We start from the raw sequence: 27258 nt of genomic DNA, 5'->3' as shown, positions 1-27258 counted from the left end.
ATTGTTGTACTTTTCATAGTGTGTATATCTGGCTACCTTACTTTCAGTTATGGTAGAAAAATCTGTTGAGTTACCTTGTAAATGCTAAGCATTTTAGTATTGCCAGATGGAAAGTTTATTGTTCTTTTAAAAATAAATATAGGGAATTCCTGTTGTGGATCAGTGGACATGAACCCTGACTAGTATCCATGAGGATGTATTTGATCCCTGGCCTTGCTCAGTGGGTTAAGGATCCAGAGTTGCCGAGAGCTGTGGTGTAGGTCACAGATGTTGTTCGGATCCAGTGTTGCTGTGGCTGTAGTGTAGGCGAGTAGCTGTAGCTCTGATTCGACTCCTAGCCCGGGAACTTACACATGCCATGGGTGTGGCCCTAGAAAGCACAAGAAATGAACCAAAAACTCCAACAAATTTGCCCACCATAAATGAATTGCTTTGCCTTGTCCAGCAAAATTAAATACCACCAAAAATTTATTCAGCTCAAATTTAATGATGAGTGAAAGTTTATGTGCTAGAAGGCTTAGGACAACCATTTTTGGAAAAATATTTTTGTCTGATGACTAGGTAGTGGTTGGATTGTAGAAATACAACTCCCTTGGCAGAATGCTCATTTCATTATCTTATAAATGCTTTCTGTTGGGTAGGATTAGCTCTCACTGGAGATTATAAATTCTGAATCAGCCTATTGATGGGCAGTTGGTGTGCTTCCAGATGCTCTAGCCTAAGAGAGATGAAGTGTCAATAGCAGAAGGCTACTAATGGGATTTCCACTGAGTTTTCTGAGCTTCCCTTTTTTTTTGGCATCCTTGCTTAAGCTTCTCTGGATTCGTGATTGAAAATTCTAAATGTTAGCACACCTCCTGAGACATAAGCATTGAGATCAGTCCATGAAGAGAAATTTTACATGGATGAAAAGAAGTTTAAAAAGCTCCAGAAAGCATAGCTCTTATCCCTTGTCCCTTTTACTTTTTGAATGGAGGGTGTAGAATGGCAAGGAGGTGGGTGGGCAGTGTCATTGAGCAAGAGTGTACATGTTTGTGGTAGGGCCATAGTGCTCAGAGGTAGGCAGCAACTGGGGTGAAGATGAGCTGAGGTCTGTGCGAAGGCTTTCCTGAAGAGGTGACCCTTAGTCTGAATTTTAAAGGATGAAGCAAACAAACAGACAAACAGGAAGTTCCCGTCGTGGCGCAGTGGTTAATGAATCCGACTAGGAACCATGAGGTTGCGGGTTCGATCCCTGCCCTTGCTCAGTGGGTCAAGGCTCTGGCGTTGCCGTGAGCTGTGGTGTAGGTCGCAGACCTGGCTCGGATCCCACGTTGCTGTGGCTCTGGTGTAGGCTGGCAGCTACAGCTCCGATTCGACCCCTAGCCCGGGAACCTCCATATGCCGCAGGAGCGGCCCAAGAAATGGCAAAAAGACAAAAACAAAAAACCAAAAAAACAAAAAAAAAAAACAAAAACAGACAAAGAGTTCCCGTTTTGGCGCAGTAGAAACAAATCCAACTAGGAACCATGAAGTTGTGGGTTCAATCCCTGGCCTCACTCAGCGGGTTGGGGATCTGGCATTGCTGTGAGCTGTGGTGTAGACGGCAGATGAGGCTCGGATCTGGCGTGGCTGTGGCTGTGGCATAAGCTGGCAGCTGTAGCTCCCATTAGACCCCTAGCCTGAGACCTTCGATGTGCAGCAGGTGCAACCCTAAAAAGTAAAAAGAAAGAAAGAAAGAAAACTTTATTGGAATATAGCTGACTTTACAAAATTGTGTTAATTTCAGGAGTACCACAAGGTAAATCAGTTAAATGTATATCTATATTGCTCATTCCTTTTCAGATTCTTTTCCCATGTGGGTTATTACACAGCACTGAGTAAATTTCCCAGTGCTATATAGTAGGCCCCTGTTACCTATTTGATATATAGTAGTGTATATATTACCAATCCAAACCCCCTAATTTATTGCTCCCCACATTTCCCCTTTGGTAACCATAAATTTGGTTTCACAATCTGAGTCTTTCTGTTTTGTGAGTTCTGTTGTATCATTTCTATTAGATGCCACATTTAGTGATTTCATATGATATTTGTCTTTCTCTGCTTTTCTTCACTTAGTATGGTAATTTCTAGGGCCATGCATGTTGCTGCAGATGGCATTGTTTCATGCTTTTTTATGGCTGAGTAATATTCTCTTGTAGATATGGACCACATCTTCTTTATCCAGTCTTCTGTTGATGGACATGTAGTTTGCTCCCATGTCTTGGCTGTTGTAAATAGTGCTGCAGTGAGCACTGGGGTGCATATATATTTTGAATTATGGTTTTCTCTGGATACGTGCCTAAGAGTGGGATTGCTGGATCGTATGGTAGTTCTATATTTAGTTTTTAAAGAACATCCTTTCTGTCCTCCATAGTGATTGCACCAATTTGCATTCCCACCAACAGTGTAGGAGGGCCCCCTTTTCTCCACACCCTCTCCAGCATTTATTGCTCATAGACTTTTTGATGATGCTGTGAGGTGATACCTCATTGTAGTTTTGATTTGCATTTCTCTAATGAGTGATGTTGAGCATCTTTTCATATGTTTTTTGGCCATCTGTATGTCTTCTTTGGAGAAATGTATGTTTAGGTTTTCAGCTCATTTTTCAGTTGGTTTTGTGTGTGTGTGTGTCTTTTTTTAGGGCCGCACCCACGGCACATGGAGGTTCCCAGGCCAGGGGTCCAACAGAGCTGTAGCCGCCGGCCTACGCCACAGCACAGCCACGCAGGATCTGAGCCGCATCTGCAGCCTACACCACAGCTCATGGCACACCACAGCTAACAGAGCCTTAACCCACTGAGCAAGGCCAGGGATTGAACCCCCAACCTCATGGTTCCTAGTCGGATTCGTTAACCACTGAGCCACGACAGAACTCCAATCTTTCTTTTTTCTTTTTTCTTTGTTTTTTTTTTTGTCTTTTTACTATATTTCTGTTTTTGTGTCAATATTGTACTGTTGTGATGACTGTAGCTTTGTAACAGTATATTTTCTTAAAATGTCAGAGAAAGGGTTGGAGTCATAGTTGGTCTACTGGAATTTTATAACTTGATATGGGTATATCATACAGAAGTGAGTGTAGAAAAAGGTTTAAGAAATCATTTTGGTAAATGATTAACTATAGGACTTAAAACTAAGGACTTAACTGAGGACTTAAAACTGCAAAATTTTATGTTTATATTTAGGATCTGTTGTTCTGATTATAAATAATTTTTATTTTTCCACCTTTAGGAACTCTATTTTGAGAACCTCTCAAAAAGGAAAACACAAATCATGGAAAAGAAGGAGAATAACCGAAAGCTTCGGGTTTGTGTGGCTACTTGCAACCGTGCTGATTATTCTAAACTTGCCCCAATCATGTTTGGCATTAAAATGGAACCTGAGTTCTTTGAACTTGACGTGGTGGTACTCGGCTCTCACCTGATAGATGACTATGGGTAAGATGAAAGCTTTTTCTTATGATATTCTTCACTGCAACATAAGGTACTGGAGAGAACATGGATCTTGGAGCCACACGGACCAGCTTCAAATCCCAGTTTTACCACTTAGTTTATGTATTGGCCTTGGTGAAGCTGCCCAGCCTCTTTGAGCCTCAGGTTGCTCAGTTGGAGTGAAAACTTGTGTTGTAGGTTATGAAGAATAGAGACAGTTTTATAATTATCTATGCAGTAATGCTGCCTAATAGATGCTTGGTAAATTACAGCTACTATTACTATTATTTGCTATTCATTTCAGAAATGGCATTTATAAAGAGAAATTGTGTAACTCTAATGTGAGTCTATGCAACCTGTTTTGTGAGTTCTAATGGTACTTCTGCATTAATGGTAATAAGAATTACTACTGCAAATAAAGCAGTAGATATGGAATAAGATTTTTAAAATCTAATTGATCTACAAGTTAAGTAGAATTTTATATTACCATTACCATTGGTACTTACTTTGGTGACATTAGATTTGTTATGGATCACAGTCTAAAATATGAAAAACAAAACTTGGGAGATCTTTGAGGGAGCAGGATCTATAAACCAAAGATGAACATTCATTTTGTTCTATGTAATCAAGTGGCATTTAGTGCACCCTTGTGGCTTGATGACATTAATGCAGCCTCCAAAGATGGTAAAAAAAAAAAAAAATATATATATATATATGTATATATATATATATATATGAAAGATATATGTATATATGTATATATGTATCTGTATATATGTATATATATATATATATATATGAAAGAAGCTTGTATTAAAGTAAAATAATCTAGGAGTTCCTGTTGTGGCTCAGTGGTTAACAAATCCGACTAGGAACCATGAGGTTGTGGGTTCGATCCCTGGCCTCAATCAGTGGGTTAAGGATCCGGTGTTGCTGTGAGCTGTGGTGTAGGTTGCAGACGTGGCTCAGATCCCACATTGCTGTGGCTCTGGTGTAGGCTGTTGGCTACAGCTCTGATTAGACCCCTAGCCTGGGAACCTCCATATGCCGAGGGAGTGGCCCTAAGAAAAGGCAAAAAAAAAAAAAAAAAAAAAAAAAAAAGACAAATAAATAAAGTAAAATAATCTTTTTCAGACTGTCCTTTAAAAATAAGATAATGGGGAGTTCCTGTCGTGGCGCAGTGGTGAACGAATCCGACTAGGAACCATGAGGTTGCGGGTTCGGTCCCTGCCCTTGCTCAGTGGGTTAACGATTCGGCGTTGCCGTGAGCTGTGATGTAGGTTGCAGACGCGGCTCGGATCCCTCGTTGCTATGGCTCTGGCGTAGGCCGGTGGCTACAGCTCCGATTCAACCCCTAGCCTGGGAACCTCCATATGCCGCGGGAGCGGCCCAAGAAGTAGCAACAACAACAACAACAACAAAAAGACAAAAGACAAAAAAAAAAAATTAATTAAAAATAAATAAATAAATAAATAAAAATAAGATAATGGACTTCCCGTCGTGGTGCAGTGGAAACAAATCCGACTAGGAACTGTGAGGTCGTGGGTTCGATCTCCGGCCTCCCTCGGTGGGTTACGGATCTGGTGTTGCTTAGTGGGTCTGGATCCTTAGTGGGTTAAGGATCTGATATAGGTTGCACATGTGGCTCGGATCTGGCGTTGCTGTGGCATAGGCCGGCAGCCGTAGCTCCAGTTAGACCCCTAGCCTTAGGAACCTCCAAATGACTTGGGTGTAGTCCTAAAAAAAAAAAAAAAAAAAAAAAAAAAGCAAAAACATAAATACAAATAAGATAATAACAATAGCAAAAGTGAAAACTTGCCTCTAAAAACCAATTTAGCAAATTGCTCTAAGAAAGTACTTAAAGAATAGAGAAGAAACTTCAGGATACTGCAGAATTTTTTTAAAAGAAATTTTATTGGGGTATAGTTGATTTACAATGTTGTTTTAGCTTCAGGTTTACAGCAAAGTGAACCAGTTATACATATATCCATTCTTTTTTCCCATATAGGCTATTACAGAACATTGAGTAGCTCTCCCTGAGCTATACAATAGGTCCTTGTTACTTATCTATTTTATATACAGTGGTGTATATGTATCAATCCCATCCTCCCAATTTATCTCTCCCCTCCATGCTTTCCCTTTTGGTGACCCTAAACTTGATTTCAAAATCTGTGAGTTTGTTTCTGTTTTATAAATAAATTCTTTGGTATCATTTTTTATTAGATTCCACATCCAAGTGATATCATATGATATTTGTCTTTCTCTGACTTACTTCACTTAGTATGATAAGTTCACAGATTTTTTTTTTTTTTTTTTTGTCTTTTCTAGGGCTGCTCCCTCGGCGTATGGAGGTTCCCAGGCTAGGGGTCAAATCGGAGCTGTAGCCGCTGGCCTATGCCAGAGCCACAACAACGCCAGATCTGAGCAGCATCTTCAGTCTACACGACAGCTTATGACAATGCTGGATCCTTAGCGCACTGAGCAAGGCCAAGGATCAAACCCACATCCTCACGGATCCTAGCTGAGTGCATTACTGCTGAGCCATGACAGGAGCTCCTGTAGTTCTAAACCATGTGAATTTATTATTTAAGAAAACATTAAACCAACAGAAACAATAAGCTACCTTTCTATTTCAACAAGTTGTATTTTAAAAAAAACACAGCATTTTTATGCTCTTAAGAATTGGGCATTGGAGTTCCCGTCGTGGCTCAGTGGTTAACGAATCTGACTAGGAACCATGAGGATGCGGGTTCCGTCCCTGGCCTTGCTCAGTCGGTTAAGGATCCGGCCTTGCCGTGAGCTGTGGTGTAGGTCACAGATGCGGCTTGGATCTGGTGTGGCTGTGGCGCAGGCCAGTGGCTATAGCTCCTATTAGACCTCTAGCCTGGGAATCTCCATATGCTGCGGGAGCAGCCCTAGAAAAGGCAAAAAGACAAAAAAAAAAAAAAAAAAAAAGAATTGGGCAAAAAATCAAATAAATAACATAGACTATTTAGAAATTCATTGGTTCATTTATTTACTCAGCACATTTTTTCAAAGAGGCTAGGACTGTTTCTAAGCATCCTACAATACATAGGTCAGCCCTCCTCAACAAAGATCTATCTGGCCTAAAGTGTCAATAGTGCTGACACCGAGAAACCTTGCTCTATAGTATTCCCCCACAAAAAAAAACGTGAAGAAAATGATGGAAACAGTGCTGTATTTTAGTCTGTAGAGTTGGCTTAATTGTGAGTTAAGTGACCTGCTCCCCTATTAACAGTAACCTCAAATAGATGGGATTCAAATTCACGCTTAGCAAAATTGCACATCACTTTATGGCTCTATGACTTGGCACTTGAGGAGTGCTTGAGAATTTTATTTATTATTATTATTTAAAAATTTTTTGTCTTTTCCATCATAGCTGGTTTACAGTGTTCTGTCAGTTTTCTACTGTACAGCAAGGTGACCCAGTCACACATACATAATATACATGCTTTATCTCGCATTATCATGCTCCATCATAAGGGACTAGATTTAGTTCCCAGTGTTCTACAGCAGGATCTCATTGCTTATCCATTCCAAAGGCAACAGTTTGCATCTTGCTTGAGTTTTTTTTTTTTTTTTTTTTTGGTCTTTTCTAGGGGCGCACCTGTGATATATGGAGGTTTGCAGGCTAGGGGTCTAATTAAACCTACAGCTTCCAGCTTACACCACAGCCACAGCAGTGCAGGATCTGAGCCAGGTCTGCGACCTACACCACAGCTCACGGCAATGCCAGATCCTCAACCCACTGAGTGAGGCCAGGGATGGAACCTGCAACCTCATGGTTCCTAGTCGGATTTGTTAACCACTGCGCCACGATGGGAACTCCTTGCTCGAGAATTTTAAAGTCATACACACCAACTCTGCTGTACTGTCTCTGTGTGTGTGCGTATAAATGTAAATAACCTTCTTCCCTCCCGACCCATCCCCACACACACAGTATTTAACACAGAGCCCTGTGCTCATTACATGTGAGCCCTGGCTTCACTCAGTGGGTTAAGGATCTGGCATTGAGGTGAGCCGTGGTGTAGGTCGCAGACGTGGCTCAGATCTGGTGTGGCTATGGTGTAGGCTGGTGGCTACAGCTCCGATTAGACCCCTAGCCTGGGAACCTCCATATGTCATGGGTGCAGCCCTAAAAAGCAAAAGCAAAAAAAAAAAAAAAAAGATTAATGAGATAATCAGGTGTGGTGGTTATGAGTACCCTGAAACCCCTACTGCTGTGAAGAGGGTCAGTTTGGGGACTTAAGATAAATGCACTGGATCAAGTCTAATTTCATTCAGAGAATATATTGATGGCCTGGTTTTGTTACAGTCCCATGGTTTTTTTTTTTTAAATGTTCACGTTGGGCAGCAGTTCAAACTAAATACTTAAGACATCTTTGTCTATTATGGAATTTAATTTAGAAATAAGCTCAGTATTTTATTTTAAATCAGGCCTTGGCAAATACTTCAAGTCTACTTGGTGTTATGGGATAAAGCGTTTTGGTGTTTGAGATCCTCTTCTGGGGGGATTCTAATTCTGGTTCCTGAGAGATTCACATGGTCAAGACATAGCATAGGCAATTTGCCGAAAACAAGAAAATCATGATAGCACCAAGACAAAAATTACATTTCTTCCAGGGGAACAGTGATATGTTATAACTGACTCCTTGACACAGTGAAGACCAGAAGACAATGGAACATATTTCATGCGCTCAAAAGGGGGCGGGGGGGGGGACCTGGTAACCCAGAGTTTTTAATTCAGTATAATTATTTTTCAAAATAAAGTTGCAGGAGTTCCCGTCCTGGCACAGTGGTTAACGAATCCGACTAGGAACCATGAGGTTGCGGGTTCGGTCCCTGGCCTTGCTCAGTGGGTTAAGGATCCGGCGTTGCCATGAGCTGTGGTGTAGGTTGCAGACGTGGCTCGGATCCCATGTTGCTGTGGCTCTGGCGTAGGTTGGCGGCTACAGCTCCAATTCAACCGCTAGCCTGGGAACCTCTATATGCCGTGGGAGCAGCCCTAGAAAAGGCAAAAAGACCAAAAAAAAAAAAAAAAAAAGACAAAATAAAGTTGCAGCTATATTCAGAAAACAGCTAAGCAAATTATCACCAGCCTATGCACTCCAAAAAAGGCAGAGGCAAATTTTGCAAACTAAAGAGGAATGATACCTGTGGGGAAGCTAGATCTACAGGTAGAAGTGACTAGACATGGTAACATACATGGATATATATATAAAAGAGAATGCATTTGAAAGAGTAGACTTTATTCTTTAAAACAGTTTTAGGTCTAGCAGGAAAATTGAGCAGATGATACAGGAGTTTCCCATATACCCCTCTCTCCCCACACATCCCCATTATCAATATCACCTCCCACGCCGCAGTGAGACATTTTTGTTTATAGTTGACAAACCTACATTCATACATTGTCACCCAAAGTCCATAGTTTACGTTAGGGTTCAACTTGGTGGCGTAAGTTCTCTGGGTTTGGGTGCATGTATAATGATATGCATTTATCATTTTAGTATCACAAAGTCATTTCCCTGCCCCCTGCCCCACTCTCTTCAAGCTACTCATCCCCTCCTCTCCCCCACAAACCCTGGCCATCACTGATCTTTTCACCCTTTCCATCATTTCCATGGATTTTTGCCTTTTCCAGAATGTCGGTTGGAATCATGTAGTATGTAGCCTCTTCAGATTTCCTCTTTTCATTTAGTAGTATGCATTTAAGTTCCCTTCATCTATTTTCATAGCTTGAAGTGCAGAATAATAGTCCATTGTGCGGGCATAGGATAGTTTATTTATCTGTTCACTTACCAAAGGATACTTTAGACGAGATTGGATGCGTTCAGGATGGCATGGCCATAGACCTGAAGGATATTTTAATTGCTTCCAAGTCTTGGCAGTTGTGAATAAAGCTGCTGTAAACATCCATTTTGCAGATTTGTGTGTCACATAGGTTTTCAGCTTCTTTAAGAAAAAAGAAGGAGCATAATTGCTGGATTATGTGGTAAAAGTATGTTTAGTTTTGCAGGATACTGCCAAACTGTCTTCCAATGTGACTGTTTTTTTTTTTAATTGAAGTATAGTTGATTTACAATGCCATGCCAATTTCTGCTGTACAGCAAAGTGACCCAGTCACACACACACGTGTGTGTGTGTGTATTCTCTGTCTTATATTATCTTCCATAATGGTCCATCCCAAGAGACTGGATATAGTTTCCTGTGCTATATAGTAGGACCTCATTGCTTATCCATTCCACATGTTGGCTGTATCATTTTGTAAACCCCCCAGCAGTGAATGACAGTTGCTGTTGCTTCACCTCCTTGCCAGCATTTAGCATGTTAGTGTTCTAGATTTTGGCCGTTTTACTAGATGTGCAGCAGTATCTCCTTGTTTTAATTTGCATTTCCCTGATGATATATGATGTGGAGCATCTTTTCATATGCTTACTTGCCATCTTTATGTCGTCTTCGGTGAGGTGTAAAGGTCCTTAGCCTATTCTAATTTTTATTTATTTTTAAAATTTTTATTGGGGTGTGGTTGATTTACAGTGTTGTATTAGCTGCAGGTTTATAGCAAAGTGAATCTTTTTTTTTTAAATACACATACAGGTATTAGTTTGTTTCTTTGTTTTGGCTGCTCCTGTGGCATATTGAAGTTCCCAGGCTAGGGATCGAACCTGTGCCACGGCAGTGACAAAGCCAGATTCTTAACCTACTGCACCACAAGAGAGCCTCAGTGAATCAATTATACATATACATACATCCATTTTTTTCCTTATAAGTGATTACAGAACATTGAGGAGGCCTCCCCGTGCTGTACAATAAGTCCTTGTTGGTTAGCTATTTTATATATAGTGGTGTGTATGTGTTAATCCCATCCTCCCAGTTTATCCGACCCCTTCCCCCCATTGTTTCCCCTGTGGTAGCCATGAGTTTGATTTTGTTTTTTTTGTTTTTGTTTTTTTGTCTTTTTGCCATTTCTAGGGCTGCTCCCGCGGCATATGGAGGTTCCCAGGCTAGGGGTCAAATCAGAGCTGTAGCCACCAGCCTATGCCAGAGCCACAGCAACGCAGGATCCGAGCCGCGTCTGCAACTTATACCACAGCTCACGGCAACGCCGGATCCTTAACCCACTGAGCAAGGCCAGGGATCGAACCTGCAACCTCATGGTTCCTCATCGGATTCGTTAGCCACTGAGCCATGATGGGAGCTCCGAGTTTGTTTCTGTTTTATAAATAAATTCTTTGGTATCATTTTTATTATGTTGCACATATTGGTGATATCATATGATACTTGTCTTTCTCTTTCTGACTTACTTCACTTAGTATGATAATCTGTAGGTCCTTCCATGTACCATTTCATTCCTTTTATGGCTAATATTCTGTTGTATATATGTACCACATCTTCTTTATCCATTCCTCTGTTGATGGACATTTAGGTTGCTTTCATGTCTTGGTTATTGTAAATAGTGCTGCAGTGTGCGTTGGAATGCATATATCTTTTTGAATTTTTATTTTCTCCAGATACATGCCCAGGAGCGGGATTGCTGGGTCATATGGTAATTCTATTTTTAGTTTTTTATGGAACCTCCATAGTGGTTGTACCAATTTATATTCCCACCAACAGTATAGGAGGGTTCCCTTTCCTCCACACTTTCTCCAGCATTTATTGTTTGCAGACTTTTTTTTTTTTTTTTTTTTTTTTTTTTTTTTTTGGCTTTTTAGGGCCGAACCCACAGCATATGGAAGTTCCCATGCTAGGGGTTGAATAGGAGCTACAGCTGCCAACCTATGCCACAGTCACAGCAACGCAGGATCTAAGCCACATCTGTGACCTATACCACAGCTCACGGCAATGCTGGATCCTTAACCCACTGAGCGAGGCCAGGGATCAAACCTGCAACATTATGGTTACCAGTCGGGTTTGTTAACCAGTGAGCCATGAAGGGAACTCTAAGTTTGTAGACTTTTTGATGATGGCCATTCTGACTGGTGTGAGATGATACCTTATTATAGTTTTGATTTGCATTTCTTTAATTATTAGTGATGTTAAGAACTTTGTTTTGTTTTTTTAGGGCTGCACCTGCAGCATATGGAGGTTCCCAGGCTAGGAGTCGAATTGGGGCTGTAGCTCATGGCCTACGCCACAGCCACAGCAATGTCAGATCCAAGCTTCGTCTTCAACTTACACCACAGCATGTGGCAACGCCAGATCTTTAACCCACTGAGCAAGGCCAGGGATCGCGCCCTGGTTACTAGTCGGATTTGTTAACCACTGAGCCACGATGGGAACTCTGAGAATCTTTTCATATGCTTTTTGGCCATCTGTATGTCTTCTTTGGAGAAATGTCTGCCCATTTTTTGATTGGGTTGTATGCTTTTTTGATATAAAGCTGTATGACATGTTGGTTTATTTTGGAGATTAATCCCTTGTTAGTTGCTTCATTTGCAGAGATTTTTTTTCCAGTTCTGCAGGTTGTGTTTTTATTTTTTATTTATTTATTTATTTTTATAGATTAAAGTGTGTTTTTTTTTATTTTCCCACTGTACAGCAAGGGGATCAAGTTATCTTTACATGTATACATTACAATTACATTTTTTCCCCCACCCTTTGTTCTGTTGCAACATGAGTATCTAGACAAAGTTCTCAATGCTACTCAGCAGGATCTCCTTGTAAATCTATTCTAAGTTGTGTCTGATAAGTCCAAGCTCCCGATCCCTCCCACTTCCTCTCCCTCCCATCAGGCAGCCACAAGTCTTTTCTCCAAGTCCATGATTTTCTTTTCTGAGGAGATGTTCATTTGTGCTGGATATTAGATTCCAGTTATAAGTGATATCATATGGTATTTGTCTTTGTCTTTCTGGCTTATTTCACTCAGTATGAGATTTTCTAGTTCCATCCATGTTGCTGCAAATGGCATTATGTCATTCTTTTTTATGGCTGAGTAGTATTCCATTGTGTATATATACCACCTCTTCCGAATCCAATCATCTGTCGATGGACATTTGGGTTGTTTCCATGTCCTGGCTATTGTGAATACTGCTGCAATGAACATGAGGGTGCATGTGTCTCTTTTAAGTAGAGTTTTGTCCGGATATATGCCCAAGAGTGGGATTGTGGTGTCATATGGAAGTTCTATGTATAGATTTCTAAGGTATCTCCAAACTGTTCTCCATAGTGGCTGTACCAGTTTACATTCCCACCAGCAGTGCAGGAGGGTTCCCTTTTCTCCACAGCCCCTCCAGCACTTGTTATTTGTGGATGTATTAATGATGGCCATTCTGACTGGTGTGAGGTGGTATCTCATGGTAGTTTTGATTTGCATTTCTCTTATAATCAACGATGTTGAGCATTTTTTCATGTGTTTGTTGGCCATCTGTATATCTTCTTTGGAGAAATGTCTTTTCAGGTCTTTTCCCCATTTTTCCATTGATTGATTGGCTTTTTTGCTGTTGGGTTGTATAAGTTGTTTATATTGTGTTTTTATTTTTTTAGTGGTTTTCTTTGCTATCCAAAAGCTTTTAAATTTAATTAGGTCTCATTTGTTTATTTTTGATTTTATTTTCATTACTCTAACGGGTCGATCAAAAAAGATACTGCTTCCACTTATGCCAAAGAGTGTTCTGCCTGTGTTTTCCTCTAATAGTTTTATAGTATCAGGCCTTAAGTTTAGATCTTTCATCCATTTTGAGTTTATTTTTGCATATGGATTGGAGAATGTTCTAATTTCATTCTTTTACATGTAGCTGCCCAGTTTTCCCAGCCCCACTTATTGAAGAGACTCTCTTTCCTCCATTGTATATTCTTGCCTCCTTTGTCATAGATAAGTGGGGATTTTTTTTGCCACACCCATGGCACATGGAAGTTCCCCAGCCAGGATTGAATCTGAGCTGTAGCTGTGATCTGTGCCACAGTTGTGGCAATGCTGGATCCTTAACCTGCTTTGCCACAGTGGGAACTCCTGTAATAGGCTAGGGGTCTAATTGGAGCTGTAGCTGCCAGCCTCCATCAGAGCCACAGCAATGCAGGATTCAAGCAACATCTGCGACTTACACCACAGCTCACAGCAATGCCTGATCCTTAACCCACTGAGCAAGGTCAGGGATCGAACCCACAACCTCATGGTTCCTAGTCAGATTCGTTAACCACTGAGCCACAGCAGGAACTCCCTGTCATCTCATTTTGACTAACTTTCTGTGTTTATGGTCTTTTTTCCACAGGCTGCAGGATTGTAGTTCCTCTCGTTTCTGGTCTCTGCCCCCTGGTGGGTGGAGCTGGATCTTGTCCATCTGATGGTCAGGGCTGTGTTGAGGGGTATGTTTAGAGGTGACTACAAGCTCTAAATGACTTGAGGGAGCCTGTCTGCATTCAATTTCATTTATTTTTTGGTGTGAGGGCTGTTTTTTATATGGATGTCTGTCACCTCTTTGCTCAGGGTATGCTAGCTTTTATCCCCTTGATAGATGCAACTGATGTTGTAGTGACCAGAGCCTGTACTGGATATTGAGGGGGTCTCTTCTTTGCTCTGTGGTTGTCACTGGCCTTTTGGGGGCAGGGTCTGTATCCTAGTTGTTGGAGTAGTAGTCCCCAGATGTTTCTGAGCTGTATTTCTGTGGCACGAGGTAGGTGGGATTGGAGCACTCCCAGTAGGAGAGGAATCCCTGAGTGTCTCTTTGTCGGTCCTGTTCACCTGTGAGTATGCTCTGTTGTATCACCTTTGACCCATTTTGCAGATTCACAGAGTACACTGTTATTAGCACTGCTCTGCTGGCAATTGGGCCTGGTGTCTCTCAGGCATTGTTTTCACTGGGCTACCAGTGAAGATTCACTAAGGTCAGGTCCCAGGACTGCAGTAGTTGTGTACCTGGGCCTGGTGTGGGCGCTAGGGAGGCAGCTCAGACTTTGTTCTGGCCCAGACCTGGTGTGTACATGCCCACAAAGTCCACAACTGCTAAAGCCAGACCCGTCTCAGTCTTGAGGACACTTATTTGTTCACATGCTCCCCAACTGCTGAATGTACAAAGCCAGGAATGGAGTTGCCCATCTGTGATTCTTGCAGCCGGGAGGAGAAGTTTCAGCTCTTCTTCTTCAGTCCAAGGCCCCTTGGCCTCAGCTGTAATTTCAACTGCACATCCTCGTGTGGGCAGTGCACTGAAGACTGCTTCCAAGGCAGCAGACATCGGCCCTATCCAGGCAGGAGGGAGGGTGGGGTGGTGTCCTGATGTACAAACCTGCTCAGAGGGAGGTGAGCTGGGGATCAGGCACATGGGCTGGGGATCAGGTACACAGGCTTACTCCATGGGAGTGGGCTGGCAGAGTTTGCTGTGAGTGAACTACTCCGAAGGGAGGCTTGGGTGGGGCATGCCTGCTCACTCTGGCAGGATTTATTCAGCCCATTTTTAAATCTGGATGTTTATTGTTGAATTTTAAGCTAAGGGGTCAAATAAGAAATCCTGTAGCAAAATTAGACAGTATTTTGAACTGAGTAATAAATATTACAATATGTCAAAATCTGTGGGTATAGGTAAAGCAGTGCTTGTGGAGAAATATGTAGATTTAAATACTTATTTTAAAAAGAAAAGTTTAGGAGTTCCCAGGTGGCTCAGCGAGTTAAGGGTCCAGCATTGTCACTGCTGTGCCTTGGGTCGCTGTTGTGGTGTAGGTTTGACCCCTGGTCTCAGAGACTTCTGCATGCCCCAGATGCAGCAAACAAACAAAAAAACAAGCAAAAAACATCAAAAGTTCAGAGCAAAGGATCTGTCTCCTCTTTAATAAATAAGAAAAGAGAAAACTGAGCCCAAAATAAGTAGAAGGGAGGAAGATAGAGTGGAAATCAGTGAAATATAAAAGAAGATTGGCGGTTCCCGTTGTGGCGCAGCAGAAACGAATCCGACTAGGAACCGTGAGGTTGCAGGTTCACTCCCTGGCCTCGCTCAGTGGGTTGAGGATCCGGCGTTGCCATGAGCTGTGGTGTAGGTCACGGATGTGGCTTGGATCTGGCTTTGCTATGGCTGTGGTGTAGGCCAGCAGCTGTAGCTCCGATTAGACTCCTAGCCTGGGAACCTCCATATGCCGCAGGTATGGCCCTAAAAAAAAAAAGTAGATTAAATAACAGAGAACATTAATCAAGGGAAAAGTTATTTCTTTGAAAATACTAATAAAATTGACAGACTCCTGCAGAAATAATAAAAAGGGAACACAGAAATCACCAACAGAAGTTGACAGAGGATATCACTACTGATCTTACAGCTGTTAAAAGAATAAAAGGGGAATGTTAGGCCAGTAAATTTGACAGTCAGTTTAGATGAAGTAGACAAACTCCTTGAGAAACACTGCTTACCAGAGCTGACAGAAAAAAGAGAAAATCTCAATAGCTCTATATCTATTAAAGGAATTGGATTTATTATCAAATACTTAAAAATAACTTCTTACAGAGATGGCTTCACCTTTGAATTCTATCAAACGTTTAAGATCTTCCACAAACTCTTTGAGAAAAACAGAGGAGCCAGGGGACTTCCTTGATTATTTAATAAGGTCACCATAATCCTGATATCAAAATCTGACAAAGGTATTATAAGAAAATTCAGATCAGTATCCCTCATGAATGCAAACATCAACATTTTAAACAAAAAATTAGCAAATCATATATAGCAATATACAAGAACCAGATAATACATCATGACCAAGTGGGTTTATCTCAGGAATTCAAAATTGATTTAATATTTGAAAATCATTTAGTGTGATTCACGTGTTAACAGAATAGAGGGGAAAATCAACACAGTCATCTCAATAGGTGTTAAAAAAGCCTTTGAGAAAATTCAACAACTAGTTATGGTAAAAAACAAAAAACAAAAAAAACCCACTTTTAGCAGACTTGGAATGGAAAGGGAATTCCTCAGCTGATAAAAGTAAAGGAAATTCCTCAACTGATAAAGGCAATCTGTGAAAAACCTATAGCTAACATAAAATTTGTTTTCCTCCTAAGATTGGGAATAAGGTAAGGATACCCCCTTTCACCACGTTTCCATGCACTACATGTAACAGCCAATGAAGCAAGAAATGCAAAGACACAAAGTTTGTCTTTATTACAGACATCATCATTGCTTCTGTAGGAAAATCCAGAGGAATCTATAATATGACTGCTAGGCCAACTGTATGATGTATGTAAAAAATCCTTCATAATCTGAGAAAACATCATAGTGTCATTAAATGGATTAGGTAGATACTGAGTTGTGCTATGAATGCATTCTCAACCATGTTAACATGCATAAAATGGCTAGAAAGAAATATATCAAAATGCTAATACTAATACTGCAGAGTGGTAGGTTTATGCATGATAATTTTCTATATTTTCCAATTTGTTAATATGTATTTTTTTTAAATGTTGTATCTTTGGAGTTCCCATTGTGGCTCAGTGGTTAATGAATCCAACTAGGAACGATGAGGTTGCAGGTTTGATCCCTGGCCTTGCTCAGTGGGTTAAGGATCTGGTGTTGCTGTGAGCTGTGGTGCAGGTTACAGACATGGCTCAGATCCCGTGTTGCTGTGGCTCTGGCGTAGGCCGGCGGCTACAGCTCTGATTCGACCCCTAGCCTGGGAACCTCCATATGCTGCAGAGGCGGCCCTAGAAAAGGCAAAAAGACAAAAAGACCAAAAAAAAAAAAAAAAAGTTGTGTCTTTTAAAATCTAGTCATAACAGACAGGAAACTTTCAGGCATTGAGAACTGCTATTGTTATTAAAGCATGAAACAGACCTGAAACTGCATTTCACACATAATTTAAAACCTACCTTTTCACCCCAATCAGAATTATGCTGCGTTAATGGTACCATATAAAAAGAATTCAGGAAATAATTTCCATCATTCATACAGTGACATATAAGGTATCCTGGTTCCATACTATTTTTTAAATGAGCGTTGCTTTTTGTTTTTGTTTTTGTTTTTTTGTGGCCACAGCATGCAGTGGCTTGATTCGGGACCTCAGTTCCCAGACCAGGGGTTGAACCCAGGCTGCAGTGTTAAAAGAGTGGCTAAGTCCCAACCACTAGACCACCAGGGAAGTCCCAGTGAGCTTTGCTTTTATAAGTAACATTTTTTTCTATAAGTAGCATATTTCTTTTTAAAAATTATATATATATATATATATATTTTTTTTTTTTTTAAGAAGAAAAAGTTGCGACCACTATACAACTTGGTCTCTTTTTTTCCTAATGAAAATATTCTCCCTCCGATGTTTCTCTCTCCAGGGGGTCACTGAAGGGGGCGAAAGTAAGACCCCCGCCCTCCCCCCACCCCCGAGGTGTGGGCTGTGTTGATCTGGGTGGTGGCCTCAGGGGTGTTTGTGTAGAAAAATTAAGCAACCTATCTTTATGGTCTGTGCTTTTAATTTTTTTTCCTGAATGTGTTTTATTACTTTTAGAGTTGTACAACAATCATCACAATGTGCTTTTAATTTTTGTGTATAAGTTTTACTTTTTTTTTTTCTTTTTGCCATTTCTTGGGCCGCTCCTGTGGCATATAGAGGTTCCCAGGCTAGGGGTCTAATCAGAGCTGTAGCACCAGCCTACGCCAGAGCCACAGCAATGCGGGATCCGAGCCACGTCTGCAACCTACACCACAGCTCACAGCAACACTGGATCCTTTAATCCCCTGAGCAAGGCCAGGGATTGAACCCACAACCTCATGGTTCCTAGTCGGATTCCCTAACCACTGAGCCACGATGGGAACTCCAAGTTATACTTAATTTTAACAAGGAAATTTTGTGAAATATTTTTCCCTCCAGGGTTGACATTAAATTGCTTTTGTCCAGCGTTTTTATAGCTCTGTACTTAAGAACATGCTTTTTCGCCTTTTCATTTCTCTCCCACTTTAGAAACACATACCGCATGATTGAACAAGATGACTTTGACATTAACACCAGGCTACACACGATTGTCAGAGGGGAAGATGAGGCAGCCATGGTGGAGTCAGTAGGCCTGGCCCTTGTGAAGCTCCCAGATGTCCTTAACCGCCTGAAGCCGGATATCATGATTGTCCATGGAGACAGGTTTGATGCCCTGGCGCTGGCTACATCCGCTGCCTTGATGAACATCCGAATCCTTCACATTGAAGGGGGGGAAGTCAGTGGGACCATTGACGACTCCATCAGACACGCCATAACGAAACTGGCTCATTATCACGTGTGCTGCACCCGGAGTGCCGAGCAGCACCTGATATCCATGTGCGAGGACCACGATCGCATCCTGTTGGCAGGCTGCCCTTCCTATGACAAGCTTCTCTCCGCCAAGAACAAGGACTACATGAGCATCATTCGGATGTGGTTGGGTGGGTATCAGTCTTTATTCAGCCTAATCCCTGCCTTTGTCAGAAAGGTCGGATGTGCTTCAGTCCTTTTGGAGACTTTGGTGGGTAGAAGGTTGCATTAGCAATCAGGAGGCTAAGGTTTGTAGCCCATATAGATCTCACTCTATGGTATGACGTTAGCTTTCTGAGACTCCCCTTTTCTATAAAAGAGACTTAATGGATTGAATTTTTAAAATCTATGCTGTATTTATACAAGGGAATGCTTTTAATCCATTATATATGATGTTAATGGGTGAATAGTTAGTAGTTACAAGAACAGATCCTGACATATCAAAAAGGGAAAAAAAGCAGGCTATAAAATTATAAAATACGCTATTTTTATAAAAACAATAACATAATAAAAGGTTGAGAAGTGTGTATGCCAAGCCATTTATAATATTTCTGGTTAGTAGAATTATGGGTGTTTTTTCCCCTTCGTTTTTTAGCAAAATGAAAACGATTGTTATTTTTAATTTGAATGCCTTTCTTATGGGCTTGTTGGAATACTCAGGTGAGATAATGAATATTGAAAGCAGTTAATAAGCCATAAGTACTTAATATAAAGAATTAGGATTATTCTTAAAAAGCAGAAGTCATAGGTTACCATTAGCATTTGTTACTCAGTAAAGAAGCCTTAAGGCCTATTCTTAGTGATCTGGATTTTTGGAAATTACTCTTTGCTAATCAGAGGTAGAGAAAATAGGTTTACAAACAATGTCCATTGGTTCATTTGTAGTGAGAGTGCTATCTGAGAGGACACCTAATCTAATCACCTATTAGGTATTTAGGACTCTCCTCCCTGAAGAGGTAGATCTGTTGAAGAGTGAAGTTAATGAATACTAAGTGGAGTTGATGATTGTGTAATCACAGTGATTGTGTATATTTTAAACCCAGAACTCATTAGAATAGGAAAGAAATTGGGCTGTTCTACTATATAAATTAATCCATTCTATGTATTGTATTTCTTTCTTTCTTTTTTTTTTTTTTTTTTTTTTTTTGTCTTTTTAGGGCTGCACCTGTGGCATAGGGAAGTTCCCAGATTAGGGGTCCAGTCGGAACTACAGCTGCTGGCGTACACCACAGCAACATCAGATCCGAGCTGCATCTGCAACCTACACCACAGCTCATGGCAACACCAGATCCTTAACCCACTGAAGCCAGGAATGGAACCCAAAACCTTATGGTTCCTAGTCGTATTCATTTCCACTGAGCCACAACAGGAACTCCCATTCTATGTATTTTTTATCCTTGGACAAATTTCGTAGCTATCAGGGAACCTGTCAAGATAATGCTGATGGGACAGACTTCTGTCTTTTCAATCTCCCCTTTCTGAAAGCTTCTAAGTAAACATTCTTGCATTCTGTTCTGATTATAGTGTTAGCTCTGTCTTCTGAAAAACTTTTAAGTGAATAGAAAATAACCTTTATAAAGCAGAATGCAGCTAAATTGTACTTGTAAGGCTTAAAGTTCTATTTGGAACCATTTAAGCAGTTTCTTTGTGAAATGAAGAATGACAGAATAGAAAAAACTAGATTATTATTATTATTTTTTGCCTTTTTGCCATCTCTAGGCCCGCTCCCACGGCATATGGAGGTTCCCAGTCTAGGAGTCTAATCGGAGCTGTAGCCACAGCAACACAGGATCTGAGCCCCATCTGCAACCTACACCACAGCTCACGGCAACGCCGGATCCTTAACCCACTCAGCAAGGTCAGGGATCCTGGTTGGATTTGTTAACCACTGTGCCACAATGGGAACTCCAAAACTAGATTATTTTTAAAACTAGTTGGGGAGTAAAAGGCATTGAGCCAAAGCCACCTATTCCTGGCAGTAATACCTTTTGTGCAAAGGCTGTATTTTTTTTTTTTTCCACAGATGAAGCATATGGAAGTTCCTGGGCAAGGGGGCTGAATCAGAGCTACAGCTGCCAGCCTATATCACAGCCAAGCCATGTCTGCAACCTATACCACAGCTGAGGGCAATGCCAGATCCTTAACCCACTGAGCAAGGCCAGGGATCAAACCTGCGTTCTCACAGATGCTAGTTGGGTTCTTTTCCACTGAGCCGACTAGGAACCATGAGGTTGCGGGTTCCATCCCTAGCCTTGCTCAGTGGGTTAAGGATCCAGCATTGCTGTGAGCTGTGGTGTAGGTCGCAGACGCGGCTCGGATCCTGTGTTGCTGTGGGATAGGTAGCTCCAGCTCATGGTCCTGTGTTTTCTTTTTCTTTTTTCTTTTTGGTTTTTAGGGCCACACCTGCAGCATATGGAGGTTCCCAGGCTAGGGGTCGAATCGGAGCTGTAGCCGCTGGCCTACACCACAGCCACAGCAACTTAGGATCCGAGCCGCATCTGCGACCTACACCACAGTTAACACGGGATCCTTAGCGACCTACGCTCACAGTTAACACCGGATCCTTAACATACTGAACAAGGCTAGAGATCCAACCTGCATCCTCCTGGATCCTAGTCAGATTCGTTTCCACTGAGCCCCAGTAGCCACTCTTGTCCTGTGTTTTCTTTTTCACTGTGTTTTTTTTCCTTTTAAGATGTCTAGTTTTTGCTCTTTTGTTACCCCTTTTAATGAAGAAACCGCTTAAATGGCTCCATATAGAGCGTTAGGTTACAAAGTGCAATCCTGCTGCTTTCTGCATTATAGGGTTATTTTCTAAATACTACAAATCTTGCTTAATCACACTTAAAGTGAAAGATAAATGAGGTGTGGAAAGCTCTCATGGGGTACACTGCTGGAATTTTTCTTCCTTTTCACCTTCCACTTGGCCCTTAGCAATAAGTCGTGTAGATTGATTCTCTGCACGGGACCAGAGAAGCTCCATTCGTCCTCACTGCCAAAGAAAAATTGCTACCAAGAAAGGAAGCCGCAAAGAGACTTGCCCTATAAGTGCTCTCAAGACCGAGTACGTGAGCAAACTGAACCCGGAAAAGGAGTGTGGGCTGAAGGGACCTTGTGACAAGTACTGTATTTTGCCACCACTTGTGTACCTGTGCTTTAGGGTTTTTTGTATCAGCCACAGGGAATCATGTATGAATAATTCAACTGCTACATTAAAGGCTGACGTCATTCCTCTGTTTACCAGTCACAGAGGAGCTGATGCACATTGTAGAAATACGTGTTAGAGCAAAACTAGCTTGTACTTGTGGCCAGATTTTGGCATCTACATAATATTTCCAGATCCTTTACAACAAATACACCTCTTTTAATGCTGTTTTTCCTCACTTTTTTTTTTTTTTTTTTTTTTTTTTTTGTCTTTCTGTCTTTTCCAGGGCCGCAGCCGAGGCATTTGGAGGTTCCCAGGCCAGGGGTTGAATTGGAGCTGTAGCCACCAGCCTACACCACAGCCACAGCAATGCCAGATCCGAGCCACATCTGTGACCTACACCACAGCTCCCGGCAACGCTCGACCCTTAACCCACTGAGCGAGGAGGCCAGGGATCGAACCCACGATCTCATAGTTCCTAGTCAGATTCATTAACCACTGAGCCGAGACGGGAACTCCATGTTTTTCCCTCACAATGTTTTAATCCTCTTTGAAATAGTTTCTTGGTAATGGCCCCAGTCTCTACCTAGTGGATTATCTGAGTTTGTGTTGATTGCATCTTTCTAGACTTATGTTTCTAATCAATTCTTCTAGGCCTTTAGGTCTTTTTTCTACTTTGTTCAAAAATTGAATAATTATATTTCCACCGCCAATGTAGAACATGATGGGACCAATTATTTTTTAAAATACAATTGTGGAGCCTGAGTCTTATAAATCGAATACTACTGAAGATGATCAGCAAACATTTTCTGATACCGTTAAATCATTAGAAATAACTGCCACTGTTTGAATTTGGATTAATAAACATAGTTCATGAAAAGTTGATCATTAAAACGAATATCAGGAGTTCCCATTGTGACTTAGAGGTAATGAACCCAACTGGTATCCATGAGGACATGGGTTTGATCCCTGGCCTCGCCCAGTGGGTTAAGGATCCAGCATTGCCATGAGCTGTGGTGTAGGTCGCAGATGCGGCTCGGATCTGGCATTGCTGTAGCTGTGGTGTAGGCTGGCAGCTATAGCTCCGATTCGACTCCTAGCCTGGGAACCTCCGTATGCCGCGAGTGCAGTCCTAAAGAGCAAAAAAAAAGGAAAAAGGCAAGTAGAGCTCATTTTCAGTTTTATGAGGTAATATAGGCCCTGCTGCAAAATGTTTTTGTGTTATTTGGCATAGCACTGTCCATCCAGATTTTTTACATTTTTGCCGAGGAACTGTCCTTGGGATCTTCATCTGGGGATGAGTGAAACCTTTCTGGTCCTTTGAACAGAGTCAGAAGCACCAGCCAGTTGTTGCATCTGGTGCGTGATGGTATGGGGAAGCTGCTTTGCATTGTATGAATTTATTTAATGCCCATTCAGTCTCTAAATGTCCTGCTTTGCAACACATCGTTCTTCATTAATAGTGCTGATAATTCATTAGAAACACTGGTCAGGAGTTCCCGTCGTGGTGCAGCAGCTAACGAATCTGACTAGGAACCATGAGGTTGCGGGTTTGATCCCTGGCCTTGCTCAATGGGTTAAGGATCCAGCGTTGCCATGAGCTGTGGTGTAGGTCACAGACACGGCTCGGATCCTGTGTTGCTGTGGCTCTGATGTAGGCTGACAGCTACAGCTCCGATTCGACCCCTAGCCTGGGAACCTCCATATGCCACGGAAGCGGCCCTAGAAAAGACAAAAAGACAAACAAACAAACAAAAAAACACTGGTCAGAAACTGGGAAGCATCATATTTTCTCATGCTTTGAAGTATTCTGGATTTTAAAGCAATGAGGTCTCATGTCTGCTACCTAACATTCCAAGCCCTGTTGTAAAATGGGAAGTTTGCTGGAGAATCCTTGGACTTGGGCTCTCAGTTCTCATCCTTGGCTCCTAATTTGGATGCCCTGCTTAGCATGTGACGAAACAGTTGTGCCTTAGAATTTTTAAAAGCAGACACGTTGGAGGCTTGCTTTCTGGAATGTGTTTCTTCTTCCTCCCTGAAGATGCTTAACTAATGAAGCACTGTGGTTTGATTTTTCTTTAAACAGGTGATGATGTCAAGTCTAAAGATTACATTGTGGCCCTCCAGCACCCTGTGACCACTGACATTAAGCATTCCATAAAGATGTTCGAGTTAACCTTGGATGCGCTTATCTCATTTAACAAGCGGACCCTAGTTCTGTTTCCAAATATTGATGCAGGTAATTGCACTCGAAAATGAATGAATGCCACCTACCTTTCCAGTGTGATGTGTCTGTGATGTCTTCCTTTGACTGTCTTTCCTGTCTTTCTCACCTTATCCTTGAGAACCGTTCTGTTCTGAGATACATTCTGATTTTCAGAGGATCACCAATTTTGCATTAGATGGAAGAGTGTGTGATATTACTGTCAATCCTGGTAGAATAGACACTTGAAAGAAAGAAATACTTGAAAAAAAATGCCACATCTCCACTCTGGTTTCATGGTTAGTCTCTTGCCTGCAGTGTTCATCCATGAGAAAATGGAACAGGCAAGAGATAGACACCTTAGAATTGGAAAGAGTATCTCTAGGAATGTAATGATCCTACTGACCACAGTAAAATAGCCATTCTTGGTGTTTCTTGTTCTTTCATTTATGTTAGCTATACTTTAATCATTTTTTTTAATTAAAAAAAAATTTTTTTTTGTCTTTTTGCCGAGGGCAGCTCCCTCGGCAAATGGAGGTTCCCAGGCTAGGGGTCTAATCGGAGCTGTAGCCACCGGCCTGCACCAGAGCCACAGTAATGCAGGATCCAAGCTGTGTCTGCAACTTACACCACAGTTCATGGCAACACAGGATCCTTAACCCACTGAGCGAGGCCAGGGATCAAACCCACAACCTCATGGTTCCTAGTCGGATTCGTTAACCACTGAGCCACCATGGCAACTCCCAGCTATACTTTTATCTTGAGCTTAGGCAGTTTAGATCTGTGGTCCCCAACCAGTTGATCCTTAGGCCTACCCTGATAGATCACCTCCTAGTGGATGGAACCGTAGTCTCTGGTGTTAGTGAGACCTTCGGTTAATGGTGGAGATATGAGAAATAAATGAGAAACGCCAGATCAGGGCCTGATACTGAGGGAGTTTCAAATACTGGTTGTTGTTAGCTGACAATAACTCATTGCTAAGCTTTTAGGTATTTCTTGGTAGAGGAGGCAGGACCCTTTCACCCTCTTACTCTGAAAGAATCCTCTTGGTGTGGCTGGAGTAATCTTTTCTTTTCTTTTTTTTTTTTTTTTGGTCTTTTTGCCTTTTCTTGGGCCACTCCCACGGCATATAGAGGTTCCCAGGCCAGGGGTCAAATCGGAGCTGTAGCCACCGGCCTGCACCAGAGCCACAGCAACGTGGGATCCAAGCCACATCTTCGACCTATACCACAGCTCACGGCAACGCCGGATCCTTAACCCACTGAGCAAGGCCAGGGATCGAACCCACAACCTCATGGTCCCTAGTCGGATTTGTTAACCACTGTGCCACGACGGGAACTCCTGGAGTAATCTTTTCTTAACGTTAGAGGGAACAAAGTGGGGTGTCAGTAAGGAAAAAAATTCAAGAGCCCCCAATCCTGGAGTTCCTTGGTAGCTCAGCAGGTTAAGGATCCAGCATCATCATTGCTGTGGCTCTAGTTACTGCTGTGGTGCCAGTTTGATCCCTGGCCCAGGAAATTCTGCGTGTCACGAGTGCAGCTGGAAAAAAAAAAAAACCCACCCAGATTTCATCCAGGTAGTATATCAGAATTTCAAAAACCTCATTATTTATTCTTTTCTAATCCTTTAAAATTTTATATATATATTTATCATATAGTTGTATCTCTTGTTCATTATTCATTGTTGGCGATATTTTGTTTGTAATACACCTGCCTTATTGTATATACTTGAGAATTAGAGATACTTTACCCCTATGAAAGGAAAGGGTCTCAGCAATGCCTGAACCACGTCTGTCACTCACGTCTCCTTCTCACAGGGTTTCTGATAAAATGTATACAAGGAACAACAGGGCAGTGAGCATCAAAGCATCACTTTGTCATGATCTGACCTAGTGCCCAGTTCCCTAATGTGGGATTCTCTGGAGAACAGGGTTAGTGCCTGTGGTTTAGACATAGGGCCAGAGAGACACCTTCACCTGAGCCCAAATCTGAACCTTGGAACAGTAGCACCTTCTGGTGTGCCCTGCGTTACAGTTATAGGTGATAACTGGCATGCTGTGGCAGGAGAAAAGTCACCAGGCCTGCTTAAAGTGGCCAGAGTCCTCTATCTACCTTGCCACAGAGAGAACACATGCAGCCCAGCTTCTGTTAAACCAGTGGCTTCTGGAGTTCCTGTCATGGCACAGTGGAAACAAATCTGACTAGGAACCGTGAGGTTGCAGGTTCGATCCCTGGCCTCACTCAATGGGTTGAGGGTCCAGCGTTGCGTGAGCTGTGGTGTAGGTCGCAGATACAGCTCGGATCTTGCATGGCTGTGGCTCTGGCGTAGGCTGGCAGCTGTAGCTCCGATTGGACCCCTAGCCTGGGAACCTCCCTATGCCGCAGGCGTGGCCTAGAAAAGGCAAAAATACAAAAAAAAAATAATAATAAAAAAATAAGTCACATACTATATAATTCACCCATTTAAAGTTTAATATTCACCAACTATTACATATTCACAGCTTGTACAATCCTTGCCACAGTCAATTTTAGAACATTTTCATCACTCTAAAAATAAACAAAAACAACCTTGTACCACTTAGCTGTAACCCTCTAATCCCTAAAAAGACAAAAGACAACAAACAAAAAAACTGGTGGCTCCTGCCTGGTTGCGAACACTGAGTGGTGGCTGTCCTGCTCTCTAACCAGTCAGACTAGCCGTGTTGCCTCCCTTGGTGGGCAGCAGCCAGGAGGGGTGAATAGTGAGGCAAGCAGCAGAGAGGCCTTAAATATTGTCTCCCCCTCCCGCAATGCATCTGTAACTTTTTTAAAAACTAGGTATTTACAATAAACTATCAGCCACAGTATCAGGATCTCTCTGTGTTTTCTTGGAGCTTAGTCCACATAGGTGGGAGTGCTTGCTGTTCCGTTGAGCTGTTGTTAGTGTAACTGTGACCATAGCTGAGGCAGAGGCCCCCCATCACTTTGGTGTCAGGACCCAGAGACCCTTCCGTTTAGGCCCTCACGGCCTGTCTGGAGCCTCTTAATTGTTGAGGTGAAGGCTTTTCCTGGGAAATGAGTGTTTGCATTGTACAGTGCTGTCTGAAGAGACACAACTGCTGCCGTTTAAAGTTTCTAGATGAGTTGGAGTTCCCGTCGTGGCGCAGTGGTTAACGAATCCGACTAGGAACCATGAAGTTTCGGGTTTGATCCCTGGCCTTGCTCAGTGGGTTAAGGATCCGGCGTTGCCGTGAGCTGTGGTGTAGGTTGCAGACGTGGCTC

At 42.1% G+C, this 27258-nt stretch overlaps 1 protein-coding gene across 14 annotated transcripts in view; it reads left to right on the top strand.

Moving 5' to 3' along the window:
* The window catches only part of GNE (glucosamine (UDP-N-acetyl)-2-epimerase/N-acetylmannosamine kinase), a 66991-nt gene that overhangs the window by 18096 nt on the left and 21637 nt on the right, over positions 1-27258 (top strand). For all 14 annotated transcript variants that reach the window (XR_014837170.1, XR_014837179.1, XR_014837171.1 and 11 more), the window contains exons 2-4: positions 3250-3455; positions 18330-18781; positions 23882-24034. Coding sequence is in view for 3 of the 14 variants with exons in the window: in NM_001435223.1 (NP_001422152.1) it covers positions 3250-3455; positions 18330-18781; positions 23882-24034 (811 nt within the window). In the remaining 11 variants the exon portion in view is untranslated. The remainder of the gene's footprint in view (positions 1-3249; positions 3456-18329; positions 18782-23881; positions 24035-27258) is intronic.

The sequence above is a fragment of the Sus scrofa genome, chromosome 1 (assembly GCF_054392235.1).
Source record: "Sus scrofa isolate SSC_HxYL_T2T_F1_AM1 chromosome 1, Sscrofa_HxYL_maternal_Yorkshire_Landrace_v2.0, whole genome shotgun sequence".
NCBI classification, from domain to species: Eukaryota; Metazoa; Chordata; class Mammalia; order Artiodactyla; family Suidae; genus Sus; species Sus scrofa.
Note: the sequence above shows the minus strand (reverse complement) of the source record. Positions and strands in the feature narration are given on the sequence as shown.